Here is an 18,829-nt window from a genome sequence, read left to right on the forward strand (position 1 = left end):
TCCGGGGTAAGGTTTTGCTGTCGCAAGTTTTAGGAACTGACATATCTCGCATGCAAATAATAACAACGCGCCAGTTGTTTTGATTTAATCATGATTTGAATCAACCAATCAGGCCGGCTTGTCACAGGTGAATGAACTTGTCCAGATGGTGTTCATGATACCATTTTATTCTTGTTACCAAGTTTTGAACAAATGTTGGGTATGATTCTCTCATGAAATGACTTTTCCCGAGGATTTTCATCTTTTTTGTCAGTTAAGCTTTTTTTCGTAACAAACACATAACTATGAGAGTAAAGCACGAATATTGAAAATGACAACAACATGCCCAATAAAAAAGATTCTGTTAAGCCAATATTTCCTTGCTGTTCGAGATTCGCTGTTCGTTGTTTGCGTTTGTGATCGCCGATCCCATGCGGTAAAGAATTGCGTCAATTCTTGCCTTGCTACATCCATTGAACCAACAACCCAACGTGATTCTCACGACAAAGCCTGTATATATAGACTATTATCTTCGTGCGTGGCGCAACTGTTCGCCCAGCGAAAGCTTTCTCAATTAGTTCGCGGCAACAGTAATACATGACTTTGTACGTTTTTCGCCTAATCACCCGAATAGCATCGTCTTTCATGTACTGTAACGTGTTAACGTTATATCCATTTTCAATGAATTTGGAGATTACAAAAAAAGTTATCCCAATTTTTTTTTTCGTTTTCTCAAACAGGAGGTACTTAACTAGCCGCTATCCTGAAATACTCGTTCTTTTCTAAGCACCTGGATCCAAAAACGGTAGAAATATTCAACTTTTCAAGTCCACAATTGACATTTCACTTCATCTTCTACCCCAAATAATGAGACAACAGACCATACAAACAAGTTCATCGGACACAAGCAGGAAACAGCTTCACACCAAAATGATTGAATTTTGCGTCCTACATTTCATGCCGACATTGTAACCTTTATCAGCGTAAACGTGTCCGCCAAACTTCAACATCGTAAAGCAAACTCCGGTCCAATCACCAACCCCTGTGACCAACTTCTCTCGAACCTCCAGATGTCATATAAATCCTAACTTCTCCTCTCTTGTCTTGAACGGGGACATCTTTTTCGATGTCAACACAGGGAACAATGGGTTCTTCTTCGATGGGGTCATCAATTATTTGGGTCACATCTTGCCCACGGCCAGCTTTTTTAAAGCATTTCTCGTTAGAGGTAACGTTGACACGTTATCATGCTCAGTCCATTGGAATTGAAGAAAGACCTATATCCTTCCATTCATAGCACAAGTTGTCTGTAATACTATAACTTGATAGTCTGAGGGTTGATTGCTCAGATTCTATTTATCCACATAAAGATGATGTAATGATACGTTAACGTGTAACTTATGTTATTATTTTCTTCACCAAAATGTTCAAATTTGCAAACAATTTGCAATCTCCAAAATCAAACCTGCTACCATTGCAAAAATGGCAAAAGGTAGTCGACCGTAGTGGTGACAAGTTCGTACGGTATTTTTGATAGCTTTTTTTTTTACAATTTTCTACCCCACCCCCACCCTAATAGACGAAGTATGCCAAAAAGCAGACTTAAGTTAAGTATTGAGAAGATAATGTCTATCTGATATGAACATATTCTATAGGTTTTACCAATTTGTTCGTACATTCTCTGGGTGAACGAATAACAAAGTACATTTCAAACATTTCAATGTATTTTTAATGTTTTATTTAGCCTTCAATTGTTTATGTATAGTGTAAATGTTTTTTGTAACCATTTTGTACCTTTTACCTTTTGTAATGATGACGTAATTCGAACAGTTTTGGGCCCGTGAGGTCCTTTTCTGGACAAACTATCAGATCATTAAAAATGAAAAGAAGTGCTACTGGTCATTGATTTTCCGTGACAGGCACACCTCACTATCCCTGACTGCACGGGCAAATGTAGATAGCACAGCGAAGATATGACAGACAAAAAGTCCATTTTTTTGGTCTCTTTATTCACCCGAAAATCCTTTGCAGGCGTGTAATGCTAAGGACAGAAATCATCAGCCAAGCAAAACATTATGTAGACGTTAGCTTCCTGGTATCCAGTCATATTCAGCTGAACACGGCTGGCTACCAGGCAATACGTTTAAACCAATGGTTTATGATATCAAGGTATTAAACAATCCCAACAACGATGGAGTCCTTATGTATGGCAGGTAAGTAACTAATTCATTAATGAAATTAAAAGACGCGCGCTTCGTACCGATTTATAAAAGTACGACATTGGGAAAAAAGACATTCCGAAATTAGCCACCAAATCCTGCCCGAAAGTTCTAACAAAGCAAAATCCTCCAGATGTACGTACTACCTTCAAAAGTTCCATCAGAAGACGCTACAGTGGTACATGTGGTTTAACTAGCTACTCTCACGGCGCGTAGAAAACCCTGGACAGTCGGATGAGACATTTCCCCACATCGATTATTCACCGGCCTTTACCTTGGAGCCAGAAGTCAAGAGTATCAGACTTCTACTACTTCAGCTGTGGCTGACAGTCCCTGATGTAGTCGATGGCATTAGAAAGTCTTAGACGACATGGACATCGCTGAAAAAGAAGAAGATTGCATCAGAAACAACGATGGAAATTAGTATTGAATATGGCAAGGGAATGCCTACTGAGTAAGCGTAGTTGAGTGCCATCTCGTGCACGGTAGGTCAGCCTTCATGACCATTTCCACCCCCAGACAGACATAGACATCGTCCTCGTAACGCCCTTGTAGTGTTCTTTGAGTCCTATCAGATTTCTTGATATTCTACAACAAGTCTTGAACTAGCAAGTATAGCATGTAGCATGTAATTTTCTTATAGTCTCTTTTATAAGAATGCTTTATAACTAACTAGAGTTCCACGACCTCATACCTTCTCCAAATAATGTTAACCTTTCGGAGTGACGTATCATTGATGCTTGTGATAATTGATTATGCAGATAACATCCTCATTTCCATAAGTAATGTCGTTTGATCATCTTCTCCACCCAAATAACAGAAGCTGTTCAAAGTATAAAAGTCTCATCTCACCAAAGAAGGCTACTGTAGCATTTCCTGACAAAACATGTAAATAACGCCCTGATTTCCATGATTTAGGTCTAATAATGCTCACCTTTATTTAGCGTCCTATTGCCGTAAGTATGAAATTCCAATCATTCGGCATTATGGAATTATATCATTTTCTCATCAATTATGCATAATTCTATTTCATTCTTTATTGACATTCCGCTCTCCGTTACATAAGTCATATGTTCGAGATTCTATCGTGTAATTAGATCCTGATCTGCATAAAAAAGTCTACTAAAAATTTTTATATCAATCGTCACTACAGATATCTATAGATCAAAATCATGTCGATCCCTTCTTGAGTTATTTTCTTCCAAAGCCCGAAACAAAACCGGAACCTGCGGTTGTTAAAAAAGCCGATAGCGGACCCAAACCTATGGCACTTACTCTCTGCGCTAAGAGCTATATCTACCATTCAAAAATTAGGACCATAGCATGTCCAGAGCACGAGTTCAAAACCGGAAGTTTCCCTGCAAAACCTTACAAATCCGTTATCCATTATCGCGCTCTACATTCGTGTTCACGAACCCTACCCATGCACCTAACAAATATCATTAAGATCAACCCACAGTTTCTCGAGTTATGGTGGAAATGTACACAGACACACACACACAAGTAAACGCACCCAAAGCATAACCTTCAGGCGTGGAGAAGCTACAGATACCGACCTCCGCCACTGGCATGGAAGCTGGAGCTGGTAGCGCTGAAGCTGGAGCTGCTCGAGGCGAAGCCGCCTCCTCCCATGGCCACGCCCCCGCCACCACCGCCGCCGATCATCAGCACGGATGAGCCGCCTCCGGCTCTGTGCGGGAACCAAGAGGTTAGTAAGGAGAAGTGTTGTCTTCGTCTCGGGTGGGGGTGATTGGGAGTAGATTCGAAAGCATTCGGGGCTCGGTCGGGAATAGGCCATGTAATGGTTGAGAAATGGTTGTGAAATGGTTTGGGCCTGGTTATTGGTAAATGAAAGGCGTGGTCTTAAACTGGTCAGACTGCGCCTAACCTACTGCCTTTGCAAAGTCGAGGAAATGTCCTGAATGTGTGGCCGGGGCTTTAGGGGGCACCCCCTAGTTTATTTTGGGTCTCAATTCGAGTTTGCACACCCCCAAGTCTAGCGACCGTCTCTTCCAGGAAATACTTCTGAGCCAAAACAACTGTGAATGGGAATGAAGGATATCTCTCTAGCTACAAGAAAACACGAGTTTCGGTTTCTTCAACCTTTGTAATTTTAGTAAATATAAGAGGGAAAAAGTATTTTTCCGTCAAAAATGAGGCGCAAAATTTGGCATTTTCCCGTGGAACTAAACACATCACAAAATTTTTTGACACGAAAATGACTGTTAGTGTCAGAAAGAGAAAACTCCAAGGTATAATCAAGCCCATTATAAAAAAAATCCTACCACTGCGATTTTCACAATAACCCGACGCGCGAGGTAATGCAACACGGCCAAAAGAACGCAACAAAGGTCAATCGGGGTCAAACGGGCAGTTTACCTTCAACGCGTATGGATATCCGGAAGTATGGCTCGGATCGAAACGCAATTTCCACCCAAAACACACCAATTCATATGCTTTTCAGCCATGTTAGTATTTAATGTCAGTTCGAAGCACATTTTGAGAAATGTGAACTCAAACCCAGACCCTCGAAACCCTTTCGTCCCTTTTTTGTCGCGGACTACCATTGTCGCGGAAGAACTGGTGCGTGCACCGTTAAAGGTGCCCTAAGCGATTTCAGGGGGTAAAACTAAATATTCTGGGGAAAACAATTCTGTTTTGTGAGGTTGAAACTGACATTTGCTTCCCCATTTTAGCACATCTGCATCATTATTTCAGACTTTGGGCGTTTAAAAATAGCACAGAAGCAAGCCACAAAAGGAGTATTTTATTTATTGGGTCCCCCAAAAAATCAGCCCAGAATCCAGCCGTAATGGTTTCCTGTCGACAATTTTCGGTAACTTCCGGCCGCGTGACGTCACAATGCCCAAGGACATTGAGCCATGACCACGTGATCATTTCTTCGGATGCGTTCGGGATTTATCGGTCAGAATCGTGCATGTTCGGAAGATTTGAAATGATGGCTGGCCTCCAAGTGCTCAGATTTTCAATGAGTTACCAGCACACAACGACATCACATTTTTGCTCCATGATGGTCGATATGTGATGGTATTGTGTTATCTAAACTTACTATGGACAGAGATCAGAAAAAAATTGATTTTGAATATAAGAATTTCAGCGCCCTAATATTGCTTAGGTTGCCTTTAACTGTGAAAAACCGGCACATCAAATTGTGCTATTAACTTCTTTGTATAAACTATCATACAATTTCATTTCACATGGTAAGTCGGCGAGGATAAACATTACGTTCAAATGATGCGAAACAGGATGTCTATTGTACACGTCAGTTAATAACTAAGGGAATTGTCAAAGTTCCTTCATATCTAATGATCTTGTAACCATCATAACACGTACCGAGTTAGGGGTGAATATGATTTGAGACAACTTACGAGACTTAGGGCGACAAATATCAAGAACACGTTGTTTTACATTTATATTTAAAAAATGGCGAATATTCCACTATATTGTTGCAACTAATTTAGATGAGAATGAATACGATTGCATACAAATTTTACAAAAAGAATGTCATTTGTACTTAGGAATTGTTAATGCGATACAATAGCAATAGTAGCTATAAATGGCAAATCTGTCATTCACTTTCACTTTACCTGTCTGTGGACATACTTCCCTCTCTACTCACTATTCGGCTCATCCACCTTCAGTAGTGTGGTTTTCGAACTCAGACTCAAGTCGTATTTGGATTTTTTGTGATTTTCCTGATACTAGTGCTAGTAGTGAGTAACGTTATACAAAAGACAGCGAACAATGCCCAAATGTCCCAAATGACAGCGGGCTTTCTCTCAGCTGACTTACCCTCCGGCGCCTCCTCCGACTGCCATCCCGGCGCTGAAGCGGCTCTCTTCGCCTTCCAGCAGTTTGCTGCAGAGGAGCAGGAGCGATTTATATGTAGTGTTTACAAATTAGGACTATCGATGTCAAAAAGACATTTTCATGGTTGTGTTACTGTGTCATTTACACAAAGCCAATAAACATGCTGCCCAAGGTCACATATCAGGTTCCAGACACATATACATAGCACCAACTCAAAAGGACTTTAAATCTATCTCTGAGACCAGGCAACAAAAAATCAAAGTAGTAAAATGCTGCTGTCAAAGTGCCATCCAAGCGTGTTGCGGGACAGGATTATCATTTTTGTACAGGATTGTTCATGATCGTTTAGGATTCCAGTGTTAGCTCGTAAAATTTTTGTAATACCCATGAGACAAAAAAAAACAAGCACGACTCCTAACGAGACGAACATGATATCGAAAACTTGCCATGATTGCTTCAGTTGGTTTTCTCAGACCTGGTTCATTTTCTATATGATGGATATTAAGCAAATTTGTTGTACCGGTAGGCGGCGATCTCGACGTCCAGAGCCATCTTGACGCTCATGAGAGAGGTGTACTCCGCCATCTGTGCCGAGATCTGCCCGCGCAGGGTCGTCAGCTCGGTCTCCAGGCCGGTGATCTCCAGTTGTTTGGCCTCGAGCTGAGACACTCCCTTCGACTCCACAGCCACCAGCTGCTCCTCTAGCCGGGCGTTCTGATAAACACAAGGTCACGGGGACAGGACAAGTCAGGCAGACGTCATATGGGGCTCCCTTAGATCAAGTTCTTAGACTTCGGTCTCCTGCTCGAAGTTTATTTGATCGGTTATGTGGATGCGATAAATATGTTGTATTTCTTGTACAAGTGGTACAGTTTTTGAGAGGACGTATGATTCAAACGTGCAGGTAATGAACACAACATCAGGAAACCCTTTAACTGTCAATTACAGGGAATAGAAAACATGTAATGGTCAGGTGGAAAGCGGATCTCATGCACTCCTTTATTGATCATTTTTATATACACATGCTCACCCGTGACTTCGCAGCATCCAGCTGTGCCTGTATCTTCTTCATTTCACCGCTGTACTTGGACAGCTCGGCGCGTGCAGCATCCAAACCACCGCTAGCGCTCCCACTCTGCTGCTGCAGAGATTGAAACTGACCAAGACAAAAAATCGGCTTTAATTTTACGCGGCGGCATGGTATCGCATATCATTGGCTATCTAACGACTATGTTCGATCTACCAACCGATCAGACAAAATATCTTAGTGGCAATGAAGAACAGTGATTGTTTCTGCTGAAGTATGGCAAATATGGTGATGATGATGATGATGATTCCTTGTATTGTCCCTGATACTACCATTATGAAAAGAACATGTAATTTGTTGACATTCATTTACAGTGATGTATTTATATTTACTTATTTTGATATCGCTAAGCTGATTTGATAACCTATATCAGGTTTATCTTACCACCATGATCACTATAATCTATCAATAAATCGTCACCCACTAAAATACGGCAACCAGGACTTGTTGATTGCAGTTTCTTCGCTTCAGAAGATCAATGAGAAGGATGTCCTCCTCTGCAGGCTCTCATGAGGCTATGCAGCCCAATCCTGGATCTGCACGCCCCGCTGCAGGGGGCATATGAAGTCCTGTGTGGTGGAGACAGCTGCAGCTTTCCTGCGCCTTCTCTTCTCTTCAGCCGATGTTCGGGCATCCCAGCGAGGGAAGATATTCCTACATGTATTTTGTTTTCCATATGCAATAGCGGCTTACATGTTAGTTAAAACTAACTTACCTTAGTCTCATACCAGCCCTGCGCCTCCTGCTTAGACTGCAGTGCCAGAGCTTCATACTGAACTCGCACGTCCTCTACGATGCTGTTGAAGTCGATATCGGGGCCAGCCACAGTCTCCAGCTGCAGCGAGCCGCCGCCGACGTCCAACACCTGGCCCTGTAGGGCCTCCAACTCCTGGTCAGGTGATAGGGCAAGTCAGTCATTACGGCCAGATGGAAAGAGCACGTTGGCAAAACGTAAGCGTTTAAGGTCATGTTCGCGTATTTAAGTTTAATATCTCGTATATAGGTTCATTAAGTTGTGTCCAAAGACATATCTTAGGCAACGTTGACCAAAGAGAACAAGAGATATTCGGCAGTTCTAATAGGTTTAGATAGCCGACTAGTTACCGTAAACGCATTATGTTCTGCCGACGTGCTGATGGAAAGTACGTTCTTTAAGCCCCCGTCACAAATCAAAAATTCAGCTCGGCCGACGTGTCGGCGAGCTCCAAATGGGCATTTTCGGCCGAAGTACGGCCAAAGTCTTGTCGATTAAGCAGACTTCGGGCGATTTTTAGGAGCTCGGCCGACGTTCGCGGGTCACTGGAAACTGCGCTTAAATTCATTTTTACTTGTTTCTTTTTTCTTTTGTAGCTGTCGTCATTTCATTACCGACACGCACACATGTATTTCTCTCTCTGTTTCCCTAGCAATGTATCCGGGGTATAGTGACTCACCGCGGCGTACACCTCCTTGAGGAAGTCGATCTCTGCCTTGATGGTGTCCAGACGGGCCTCCAGGTCAACACGTTCAACGCTCACGCCGTCCATTTCCTGCCCGACATACAACAGCAGCATGGATAAACAATCTTTATTCCTGATCATCAGAAGTCAATCTTGCTGTGAATGAGATGTGCAAATTATACATTGAATGAACAAGTGATAAACATCATTGATATTGATCGTTTGGTGCAATATCAACCTTATATATTTCGGCAGCACTGGATTTCAACTGACCATACACCTCCATATTTCTGATATATACATCTATACATCCCATACATAACGTTACATACATACGCACACACAAACGTACACAAATGCGTGCACATACACACACACACAAATATTTTGCACAAATACGGTACATGTACGCACACACAAAAATATACATGCATACATACATACATTCCTTCCTTCATACAAAAACACACGCACCACAGTTTCTTCAGATGTAACATGTAATTGGTTCCATGTGTTGTTTGAAGAGTGATTGATGGAACTCTCGGTGCGTAACGTTAGTACTCACGGGTCTCAACTTGGTCACCTCCGCCTGAAGAGTCTCCACCGCCGCGTGCTCTTCCTCCCAGCTGTGGGTGCAATACAGCAATTACTGAAGACTTGTCCATGGGTGTGAACAAACACACACACTGCGATGAACACACACTTCTATCTATTCAATTGAAAATGGATCTAGACACACTCATTTCAACAGAATGTACGCCTCCTCCGCCGAAGGTATTGTTTCGGTCTGTCTGTCTATGGCTTCGCATGTCGCATACTTTGGTCGGCATAACTTTAGAAATTGAATGGATTGTGCTTATATTTGGTGTGTGGATCGGTCTTGGAAAGACAAAGGTCAAGGTTGATTTTGTTCCTTCATCACCGTACACAGATTATGCAAATAGGAACATCATTTGCGTAATCAATAAGGTAATATTCAACGAGCATTCTGCCCAAGGATAGAACTTTGAGTGGAGGGGACCTTCAATGCACATCAATTATGTTAATTAGAACCTTATTTGCATGATTCATGAGATACAATATATGCATTTGTAAAAAAAACCTCACGGAGGTATTAGATCTTTTAACTCTTGTTTTCCTTGTTCGGGGCAATTCTTCAGCTATACCTTCCACGACAGACTATGAGAGTAGTCTTTTACGATTGCGTAAAAACTGATGATTGTGAGAGTCCGTGAGACCAGATAATTCCTTTCACGTGGTCTGTAGTTGGTGTTTGTTGGAGAATCATGTGATTTCGCCGGAGAGACCCGCAGGGAACCGGCTCTACTAATCGTGCAGTGTGCAGTGCTGTCGTTAGATAGAACACTACTAGTATATGTATCTCGTAGATCTAATCATAAAATACTTGATCCGAATCTGGGACAAGACCTAATCATTTCTTGTTTAGACCTAACGTTGCGCTGGTATTCTACGATTCTGTAGCATGTAACACAATGAAAGGAGTCTGGCAGATACCAATCTTGTCTTATAAATCAAATGTTTGCTGAAGCATACAACGGACCACATACTCGTCACTATGTCGACACAATAACGTGTTTTAACACTGGCTTGTGCCAGAATGTAGGGAATTCCCTCTGCACAGGCGCAGCCTAGCTTAAGATTTGCTGGTGTGACGTATTGTGTTTGAGCTGTCATTCATAGAGAATTGCTGACAGACAGAATGCCTGGAGGGACAGACAGAATGCCTGGAGGACTGTAGGCCATCTGGTCAGAATTAAACAGGTATCTTGGCTGATAGAAGTTTCGTCAGAAAAATCTTCCACTTAGCACTTTGATATTCCAAATCACTTCACTTACTTTTAAAATTGTTGAAAAAAAAACATAACGAAATATGTCAGTTTACATGCAGCAGCTGGGTCACTTCCTCTGTCCACCCCATCCCGTCTATGTGCCCTGAGGATACCCCATTGTAGGAACCAGTCGACCTAATTTATGGTTTCAAGCAACAATGCATGCACAGACAGTATCAGCAGTCGGACAACTGGAGCGTATTACTCAGCCCACCTACAGCTGATTTTGCGCATTAAGTGAAGAGAAAACAAAAACAAACAAACATGGTGCAGATGATGTCGTCGAATTTGACTAGAATTAATGTGTCACACTCAAGTATCACTCCCGGAAAACGGGAGCTTTTTGTATTGTCAAAGTCCAATGACGCTCTGCGGCTTTTCCAGAAAAGGCGTTACCAATGGTTTCTTTCTGTACTTCTTCTCATTCACAAATGCTTCTTCACAACTAGATTTAACTATCCTTACCTGTGATGGACAAAACTCTGAGAAATTTTTGTCAGTGCGGACCAGCACTTGCCCTTTGCTGTTGCCCATGGTGGCAGTCCTGACTGTGTATTGAGCTAAACCGTTGAATATATGGATGAATTCTTCACATGATACCTTTGCCAAACCATGTAACACCTAAGTATGTAATTTTCGTCTCTTCATTACGGCCCAATGGGAAAAAAAGCGTTTTTCTTTGCGAAAATGTTGAACAATCATAGGGGGCGTGTCATTTTTTAAATCCTCAGACAATGAGGGTGGGTAGCGTGGGCCCTAAGGCCATCTCCTCCGTCCGAATGGGACGGGAGCATAGGATTTTCGAAACATTTCTTCAAAAGAGATCAGGATTCAAACAACGTAAATCTATGGCCGTGATAACCAGTCAATACGTACTACGTACGGCGTTTTGATGGTATGAAAAGAAAATTCTGCACCTTGCTTTTTGGGAAGTCACTTCAGCCTGAAGTCCGTCACTATCGGATTGCAGGACGCCTTTCTCATTGTTGACCACCTCAGTAAGTCTTTTGATGTTGTTCAGCTCTGCCTCCCACATCTTGCCGATGTCCGGTGCTCCTGCGCCCGACTTCTTCAGTACCATCTCCAGTTGCAAGGTAAGCTTACGATTCATCTCTTCCAAATAGCGCACCTTGTTGATGAAGCTGGCGAATCGGTCGTTCAGCCCGGCCAGCTCGTCCTTGTCACCGGACCGATCCACGCGGACTTCTCCCAGGCTGACGAGCATCTGCTGGGCCTGCTCTGCCGTCATGGAGGCGCCTCCATAGCTTCGTCCACCGCCGCCGCCACCTGCTCTTCCTGCGCCCATCATACGGGCTCCTCCCGCTCCTCCAGCACGACCTCCTCCAAAGCCTCCTCCGCTGCGGCCCATGCTGAAACTGGAGGAGCCTGAGCTGCGAGCCCCCCCGCCGAAGCTGACCCTCCCTCCGAGGCTAGCTGCCCCGCCGCCCAGACTGCTCCTCCCACCGAAGCCGCCGCCTCCGGACGCCTGGAAGCTGCCGCTTGTACTAGAACTCGAGAAGGACGCCGACGAGCTGGACTTGAAGGCAGAATGCAGAATTGTAGCCATCTTCTTGAGAAGTGGGGAATCCTATATAGCCAGATACGGGGGCGGTGTGCGCAGGGAGCTGGCTTGGCGCAGAGTGACTGGACAGATCTGCTGAGCCGGTTAGGCAGGAATGAGGGGCAGAATCAAATCAACACATGTTTTACATATAAACATTGTATGATACTTGAAGTAGTTAAGAATAGCAAAAGAATATCTATCATATGTCCAATCATTGACACAAAAGCAGGATATAATATGGCTTTGAACGGTGGCTCGACACATTCATTCAAACACGTCTGACAAATCATGTTCTGTTACTTTGTATCCCTGTTTGATTTAAAGTAGACTCGTTACTTTTATTCAGTACCGTCTGTGATTCCATAATTTATCTGGTAAAGCGAACAACAAAACATTATTTCAAAAGATTAAATGACCCCCATAAGCCGTTATTAATAAGCGTTACTGTCCGTCTGTGACCAGAGTTGTGTTCATCAGAGCTGCTGATGGCATACATCTTACTGTTCACTCTTGTCTGGCCGCTCTGCTTTAGTAACAGAACCACATTCTCGGAAGAGACACAACAAAAACGACTAAAGAAGAATTTTTCGACCAATCGGCATACTACATGTGCCCACGTGATTAACCTACATTTGTACTCTACCCCTACTCATAATTGCCGTGCAGGTCAACAAAGCCTCCATCTTATGGTGGCGTCTCCAGTGGTTCCCTATGAACATAACGCACATGTCGTTGTTGAGAGTATTCACTCTGGAAGGAAAATGTTTTTAATGCCAAACTGGAAAGGATCACAAATGTAACATAAAGAAAACAATGTAAGATAACGATATATGAATGTTTTGTTAACAACAACGTCAATCAAAACTTGCTAGCTGATATATATATGCGGGTAGACTAGTTTCAATATGGCCACTAGGGCTTCTCTGTATTTTCTGTTGCGTGTGAAATGTGCGAAGGTCGGGCGGTTGGCACACGATCTGACAGTAGTCACTTTGGTTGGGAATGAGTTAGCAGAGATTTGTCCAGGGCTTTGTGGTGACACATGTGTAGGCTGGGGACTTGCTGGGAGCAGTGATTATGGCGTGGTTAAGAGTCAGATTTGACCGTAGTTAGCCAACCACCTTCCACCCATTCAAGACCTCCCATCAACAGCCTATTGTTTAAAATACAATCGAAACATTTGTTCCTTTGCTCATAGGCGACACGTGGTCCCGGGGTCTCACCCTACACGCCCTACACGTGTCCGTGCGAAGACGGGACCGCTAACCATGCACGCAACATTGACGCCACCAATCCGGTGTCAGATGCCATACCGGGCATAGCGCAGGTCAGAACAAAACGTGTTGAAAGTTGATATACACAAAATAATTGAAACTGACTGATATTAGATAAACTCAACTCGCTTTTCAGTAATAAAACATCGGATATGTTTTTCGATGGGTGATTGCATTAGGAATATTAGTTTTCTACAGACTAGAGAAATATTGTTTGTACAAGCTCTTGCAGTATATTTAGCTCGTTGCTATATAATCTACATTTCAACAAAGAAAGGGTAGGTAGCGAATTTGTTTTTGTCTTTTTTGTCGACGTCAACTACCGTGGTGACCATATGTTTCAACCCGCATGATTGTTGGTCAAATAATGAAATCTTTATTGCCAAACAAAAGTACAGCGACTTTCGTGCGGTCTGCTACATCTACACATAACGTTACATACAAACAGTCAGGTGAATACAAATATTAGCCTAACGGAGGGTGCTGTAACTTCGGCATACTCGTAACTTCGGACGGATTTTTAATTGTCTCGTTATCCAGAAGTGAGCCATCTTTGTTTTCATCAACGGTGCTAAATAAAATCTATAAGAGCCAAACTTCATGCATAGAGCTGTCGTCTGAATGAAATATGAATTTGTGTACAGTTAATTGATTTTTGCGTCACCAGGAAAATTTGGCAATAAAGAAAGGCTACGTTGGATCCAAGGACATTGCGCAGTGGCAACTCTCACATAAAACATATTCAACAGTCGTCACGCAAACTTACTTGCTGTATACATGAATCATAGAGCTATACAAAACACATAAAAACGTCGGTCTTGGTTGGTTTATGTAGCGATTAAACCTGTCTGAAATAACGAAGTCAACCGAGTCTTCGAACGCCCTCCCCTTTTACGTCACGGCACAAAGCAGGCCTGTTTAAATCAACTGAGGCTCCAAAACCGCAAACCTTATTAATCTAGCTTGGAACACGTTGGATAAACTTGCATTTGATAAGTTCCCGGTGGCAGGCTTGCGCGTGGTTCCACACAAGCAAACTCATTGATGCAGCAAATATGTAACCTAACCCCGCATGTTGATTAAAGCTATGTCGAGCCTGAAATCTCTTATTCGTTCATCTGTTTTTCCAAAGTGTTTACTAAGAATATTTGATTCTTGTACTAAGCCAATTCTTTTGTATGGATGCGAACTTTGGGGCACTGATTCCATAAATGACAGCTCTCCAATGGAAATTTCGCAACACCGCTTTTGTAAAAATGTACTTGGTGTTTTCAGAAATTGTAGTAATTTAGCCTCTAGATCAGAACTTGGTAGATTTCCTCTAGACTTAACGTAACATGACCTATTTACGTGCAGGAGTAGTTTACGTCCAGATTGGGTCATGTCCACATGTCGCGGTGTATTATGCCAAAGCCTGTTCTCATGAGAAACAAAGAACGTCATAAGTATGATCCTCGGCCATCTCTCTCTTTTATACAAAACATTTAAAAGGGTTTACGTCCAGCGACATTAGTCTCCAACCAGACCCAATGGATTGCAAAGACCGTATCCAACTGCGAAACGTACTTCCTCTGCCAGTTTGATACGGTCTTTATGCAACCTATAGATCTGCTTGGAGATTACAGCGACATAACAGAATAAACTCCTGAACCAGTAACAACAAGTTGCACGGAAGCGTCATGCATGACGCATTTCATATGTAATTCGACACCGCGTATTTTTATCATGTTTTTCTAACTTACACGATAGCTAGTATCTTTTAAAAGTAGCTGACGTTAAACCTTTCTTTGATATGCAGACTATCCATGGTGATTCGAGGTTTGAAACTCTTGCCAGTTTTAGGAAGGTTTGATACAACCTAGCGACCCCCGCTCAGATGATACATTTTTGTACGGCATAACATCATGGCCATGCGTTTATCACGTGAACACCACGTGCTGCTGATTTCGGGGAAATTCACAATACAAGAATTGTTTTCTTCCATCGCGTCGGGCAAGCCGCGGGAGGGATAAACATAGTGACTTTACTGTCATTTGTCTGTAGACTACTTTCGACAGTTACTGTGCATTTTTTCCGGTCTATGTTCTTCAAGCATAGCGCTAGAAGGAAAAATGCTGAGGTGGACGATATACCCCAGTATAGATACATGCTCGCACGGCGTTAAACAGGCGGAGAAAAACTTACAGACCATGCATTTTCTTGTAGAAGAGCTAACATTTATACCCATGGGTTAAACATTTGGCTCTGTCCGCGCGGTTTTAGGATAAATAACGTTTTGAATAAATCGGACGTAAACTGGTCATGTTACGTTAGATATATCTGTACGTATGATTCATTACTGGCTACGCCTGTTACAGATGGATTATGATAGACACCCATTACAAGTTGATGCTCTTTTGTTTCAACGTAACTCTATAACAACTAGTCGTAGAAAAACTAAGAAATATTAGAGTATAGTGGATACTCCTATCTGTTCTACTGTTGTAATTCATCCAGTGACACCAATGCAAGTCAGTATGTACTGTGTTAAGGTCTAGAATTACCAATATGTATATTCAAACTTTCTGTCATAATTTGAGTATTGATACTGGCAAGCTAACGTTTTACACATGCAAAACAACATATACCATGACCATGGAAAAATATTTAGAATTAGATAACTTTGATTTACGCTCTGAATTAGTGCCCACCCCCTTGAAATTGAGAAAGGGCGGTACAAGAACTTACCTGTGTGCGAAAGAACTTGTAAATACTGCATGTCAAACAAGCTGCGTAAAAAGTCCCTAAGTCACAGCGCGCCCCGCAACGATGGAGACTTATGCACGGTCAAAAATGATTTACCAGAGGGAAGTTGAAGTTAGTTGACACGGCTTCCGAGCAACGGCCAACACTCGGCCAATAGTCGGGCGATCAAATGCATTATATTTCTCTTCCCTGCGATACTATGATATTATGATATGACCGCACATAGTGGACGTACTAACTTGAAAGAATTGCATCAAATTGTGTCATTCTCACTAGTACCTAGTACTAAACCACGATACTGACATAATTGAACACGCTGCTACTGCAGCATTTTCTTATAATGTCGCATGTCGTCGGTATTTCATTATGGAACTTACATTCGTCCAATCGCAAAGAATTAAATGCAGCTTAAGGAAATGGTCGTATATGTCATAAGAGGCTGGATTCAGTTGCGATTGATTGGGTCACGTAGATTGGGTTACGAGAGATAGAAAATATATAAGATGTTTTGAGACATAACTATAAAAAGCATTGCTATATAAACTGCTGTGGTATGGGCGGTATTTGGTCCCTTTTCTTTAACATGTGGGACAAACTCCTGCCACAGAGACGCTGTGTTGTTGTATAGAATTAGCACCTCAAAGTTTGTTACTCCGGGAAGGAGGGATACCTCCAAATGAAGGAGTATTGTAAATGGAGTTGTGCCCACGTTCGCAGCTGGAACTCACGATCCTGTTGTCGCGTTGGTATGTAACTTGGCATTATATCGTCTGCCAGGTTGCGCGTGATGATGCACGTTGTCTTTTTTACATTGTAACTGCTTTTATCGTTAATGTAATATTCTAAATGCACTCCTAATTCCGCACACTCTTTGTGGATTTCCGGCCGTGAGTTTTGCGCTAAGCAGATATTGGGTGATGTGTTGCGCTATTTGCTGTGATCGTCTTGTACCCGTTGGTTCAGGGAAGTCGGTACTGAGCTATTTCATTGATAGACGGTGCAAGATTAACACCTGGATGAAGAGAGTCTTCGAGGAATCAAGAAAGGGGCTTATATTATCTGTTAGCACGATATCTTAATTGCAATCTAAGTTGGAAATGACGGTGTATGGTAAACAGAGTTGTGCGTACGTTCACAGAGTGAGCAGTTGTAGGGGTTTTGCCAAGCAGGTGATGTCTTGCGCCATTTCCTGTGATCGTTTTGTGCACATTGGCCCGTCAGCTGTGTATTGCTACATGTAAGGCACGACCCGTTTGCAGCATTGGTATGTATTCTGACATGTCATTTCCTAGGATGCGCGAGAGGGTGCAACTTTCTTCACACAGTAACAGTGCTTAGAAGTAAATATATCAGAAATCATCCCTATCTTGTTGGTCTTGTCGAACGGTTTATCAAACATAAAATTGTTCATCCGTTCCTTCGGTTCAGAATTTCGACTTAAAAACTTTTAAAAAAGAAGACTTTGAAAAGTTTCCCTCAGACGGACAATGACAAAAGCGCACTAAGGCCTTAAACCGGCTTTGTAAGTCTCTCGAAGCTCTCATAATAAAGGAGTAGATTTGCAAAAGTACATCCGTGGATAGAGCAGCACGCCTGGCGGCGCGCAGGTAGCTATAGTGTATAACGTTACGTGGTTGAACCTTAGTTAATACGTACTCAACATGAGGTCACCAGGTAAGGTCGTTTTGCTGACCACAATTCCAAGAAGCTTGAAGGAGGTAACTCTCTTGACGGACTCGCCATTTAAGGTAAGTGGAGGGGGTGATATAGGGCTGCGACGACAACTGATGACCACATCTTTTGTCTTTTTTGCATTGCTACTCATGCAAAATAAGCTCACCCAGTGGCACTAGCATTAGACCCGACACGGAGGCCATCAAAACTCGGAGTTGGATTGTCCTGATGGGCTTGTGGAACAGTTTAATCTTGTAATCTATTGTGGATGTGCGGTAAGGGGTGGGGAGATACACGGGTACCCTAGAACAGCTGATGTTGTTTTTTAAGTGTGTTTCATACGAAAGCAGCTGATGTTATTATCCAACTGTTGCTGGGTGTGTGGAATTGTATTGTTATTTGAATATATATAAAATATGCGACAACAGCTGATGTTATGAACTATTCGAGGATTATGCCTTGTATCCCTGTCCAGTTCGTCGACCTCTTGATACGATGTCGTTGACTAGTCACCCATGTAATTTCCACAGTGTATATGATAGCCGACGTGAGGTTTGGGGAATTCACATCTGCTGACGTTAACATGTACCAGAGGAAAGCTCATCATGCCCTGCATCGCTGCCGTCACCTCAAACACAGAACCATCCCCGCCAAGAGTCAACAATAGGGTGTCCATATAACATATATTCAAAACAGCAAACAAAACCAAATAAAGACAACGTATGCATTTCGTACGTGATAAGGCTCCTTATGTCAAGCAAACTATGATGTTCGTTTCATCGATACAGAAAGACACCTGATATGTCATAATACCCCGGTTTAACAAAACGCAGTAACCCAATATAACTTTCTTTTAACCTGACAATAATATTAGATAAAGTGCCATACTATCCATATGAATAGCTTTAGATGACCAACCGTTTAACTATGATTAATGGTCTTCCCTCAGTCCAGTACATTCCGATACCTCTTTTGTAAATGCAACATCAACCCTATACGGCCTACAATATGAACTGAATAGTCCTTATGCTGTGCCAAAAAACATTATAGATATAACTTAGACAATGTCTTGTAAAGATAGGCCCCATTACTAAGAAATCACAGTCAGATCTGTACAATTGACAATCTCATAGCAAATGCTACAGTAGCAGAACGATAGGCCCTGGC

At 42.4% G+C, this 18,829-nt stretch overlaps 1 protein-coding gene across 2 annotated transcripts; it reads right to left on the reverse strand.

The window, feature by feature from the left end:
* Nucleotides 1-1,967: 1,967 nt before the first annotated feature.
* On the reverse strand, nucleotides 1,968-12,055 carry LOC136445877 (keratin, type II cytoskeletal 7-like). Of its 2 annotated transcripts, none has more exons than XM_066444087.1 (9): nucleotides 11,323-12,055; nucleotides 9,121-9,181; nucleotides 8,550-8,645; nucleotides 7,832-8,005; nucleotides 7,060-7,185; nucleotides 6,550-6,743; nucleotides 6,012-6,077; nucleotides 3,755-3,888; nucleotides 1,968-2,578 (listed from the first exon to the last, which is right to left on the reverse strand). In XM_066444087.1, exons 1-9 carry the CDS (start codon nucleotides 11,970-11,972, stop codon nucleotides 2,550-2,552), a joined length of 1,530 nt encoding a protein of 509 aa, XP_066300184.1. In that variant the 5' UTR covers nucleotides 11,973-12,055; the 3' UTR covers nucleotides 1,968-2,549. The 2 variants fall into 2 exon arrangements, with proteins under 2 accessions (XP_066300184.1, XP_066300185.1); XM_066444088.1 differs by having other exon boundaries at nucleotides 3,712-3,888.
* Between the last annotated feature and the right edge of the window lie 6,774 nt (nucleotides 12,056-18,829).

The sequence above is a fragment of the Branchiostoma lanceolatum genome, chromosome 12, assembly GCF_035083965.1.
Source record: "Branchiostoma lanceolatum isolate klBraLanc5 chromosome 12, klBraLanc5.hap2, whole genome shotgun sequence".
In the NCBI taxonomy this organism is placed as follows: domain Eukaryota; kingdom Metazoa; phylum Chordata; class Leptocardii; order Amphioxiformes; family Branchiostomatidae; genus Branchiostoma; species Branchiostoma lanceolatum.

Excerpts from the sequence above, each read along its gene's own strand:
- LOC136445877 (XM_066444087.1), bottom strand. The coding sequence starts at position 11,972 with ATGGCTACAATTCTGCATTCTGCCTTCAAGTCCAGCTCGTCGGCGTCC. Across the intron at positions 6,744-7,059 it reads TGGATGCTGCGAAGTCACGG|AACGCCCGGCTAGAGGAGCA; the intron begins GTGAGCATGTGT and ends TGTGTTTATCAG. Across the intron at positions 2,579-3,754 it reads CTTCCATGCCAGTGGCGGAG|CGATGTCCATGTCGTCTAAG; the intron begins GTCGGTATCTGT and ends CTTCTTTTTCAG.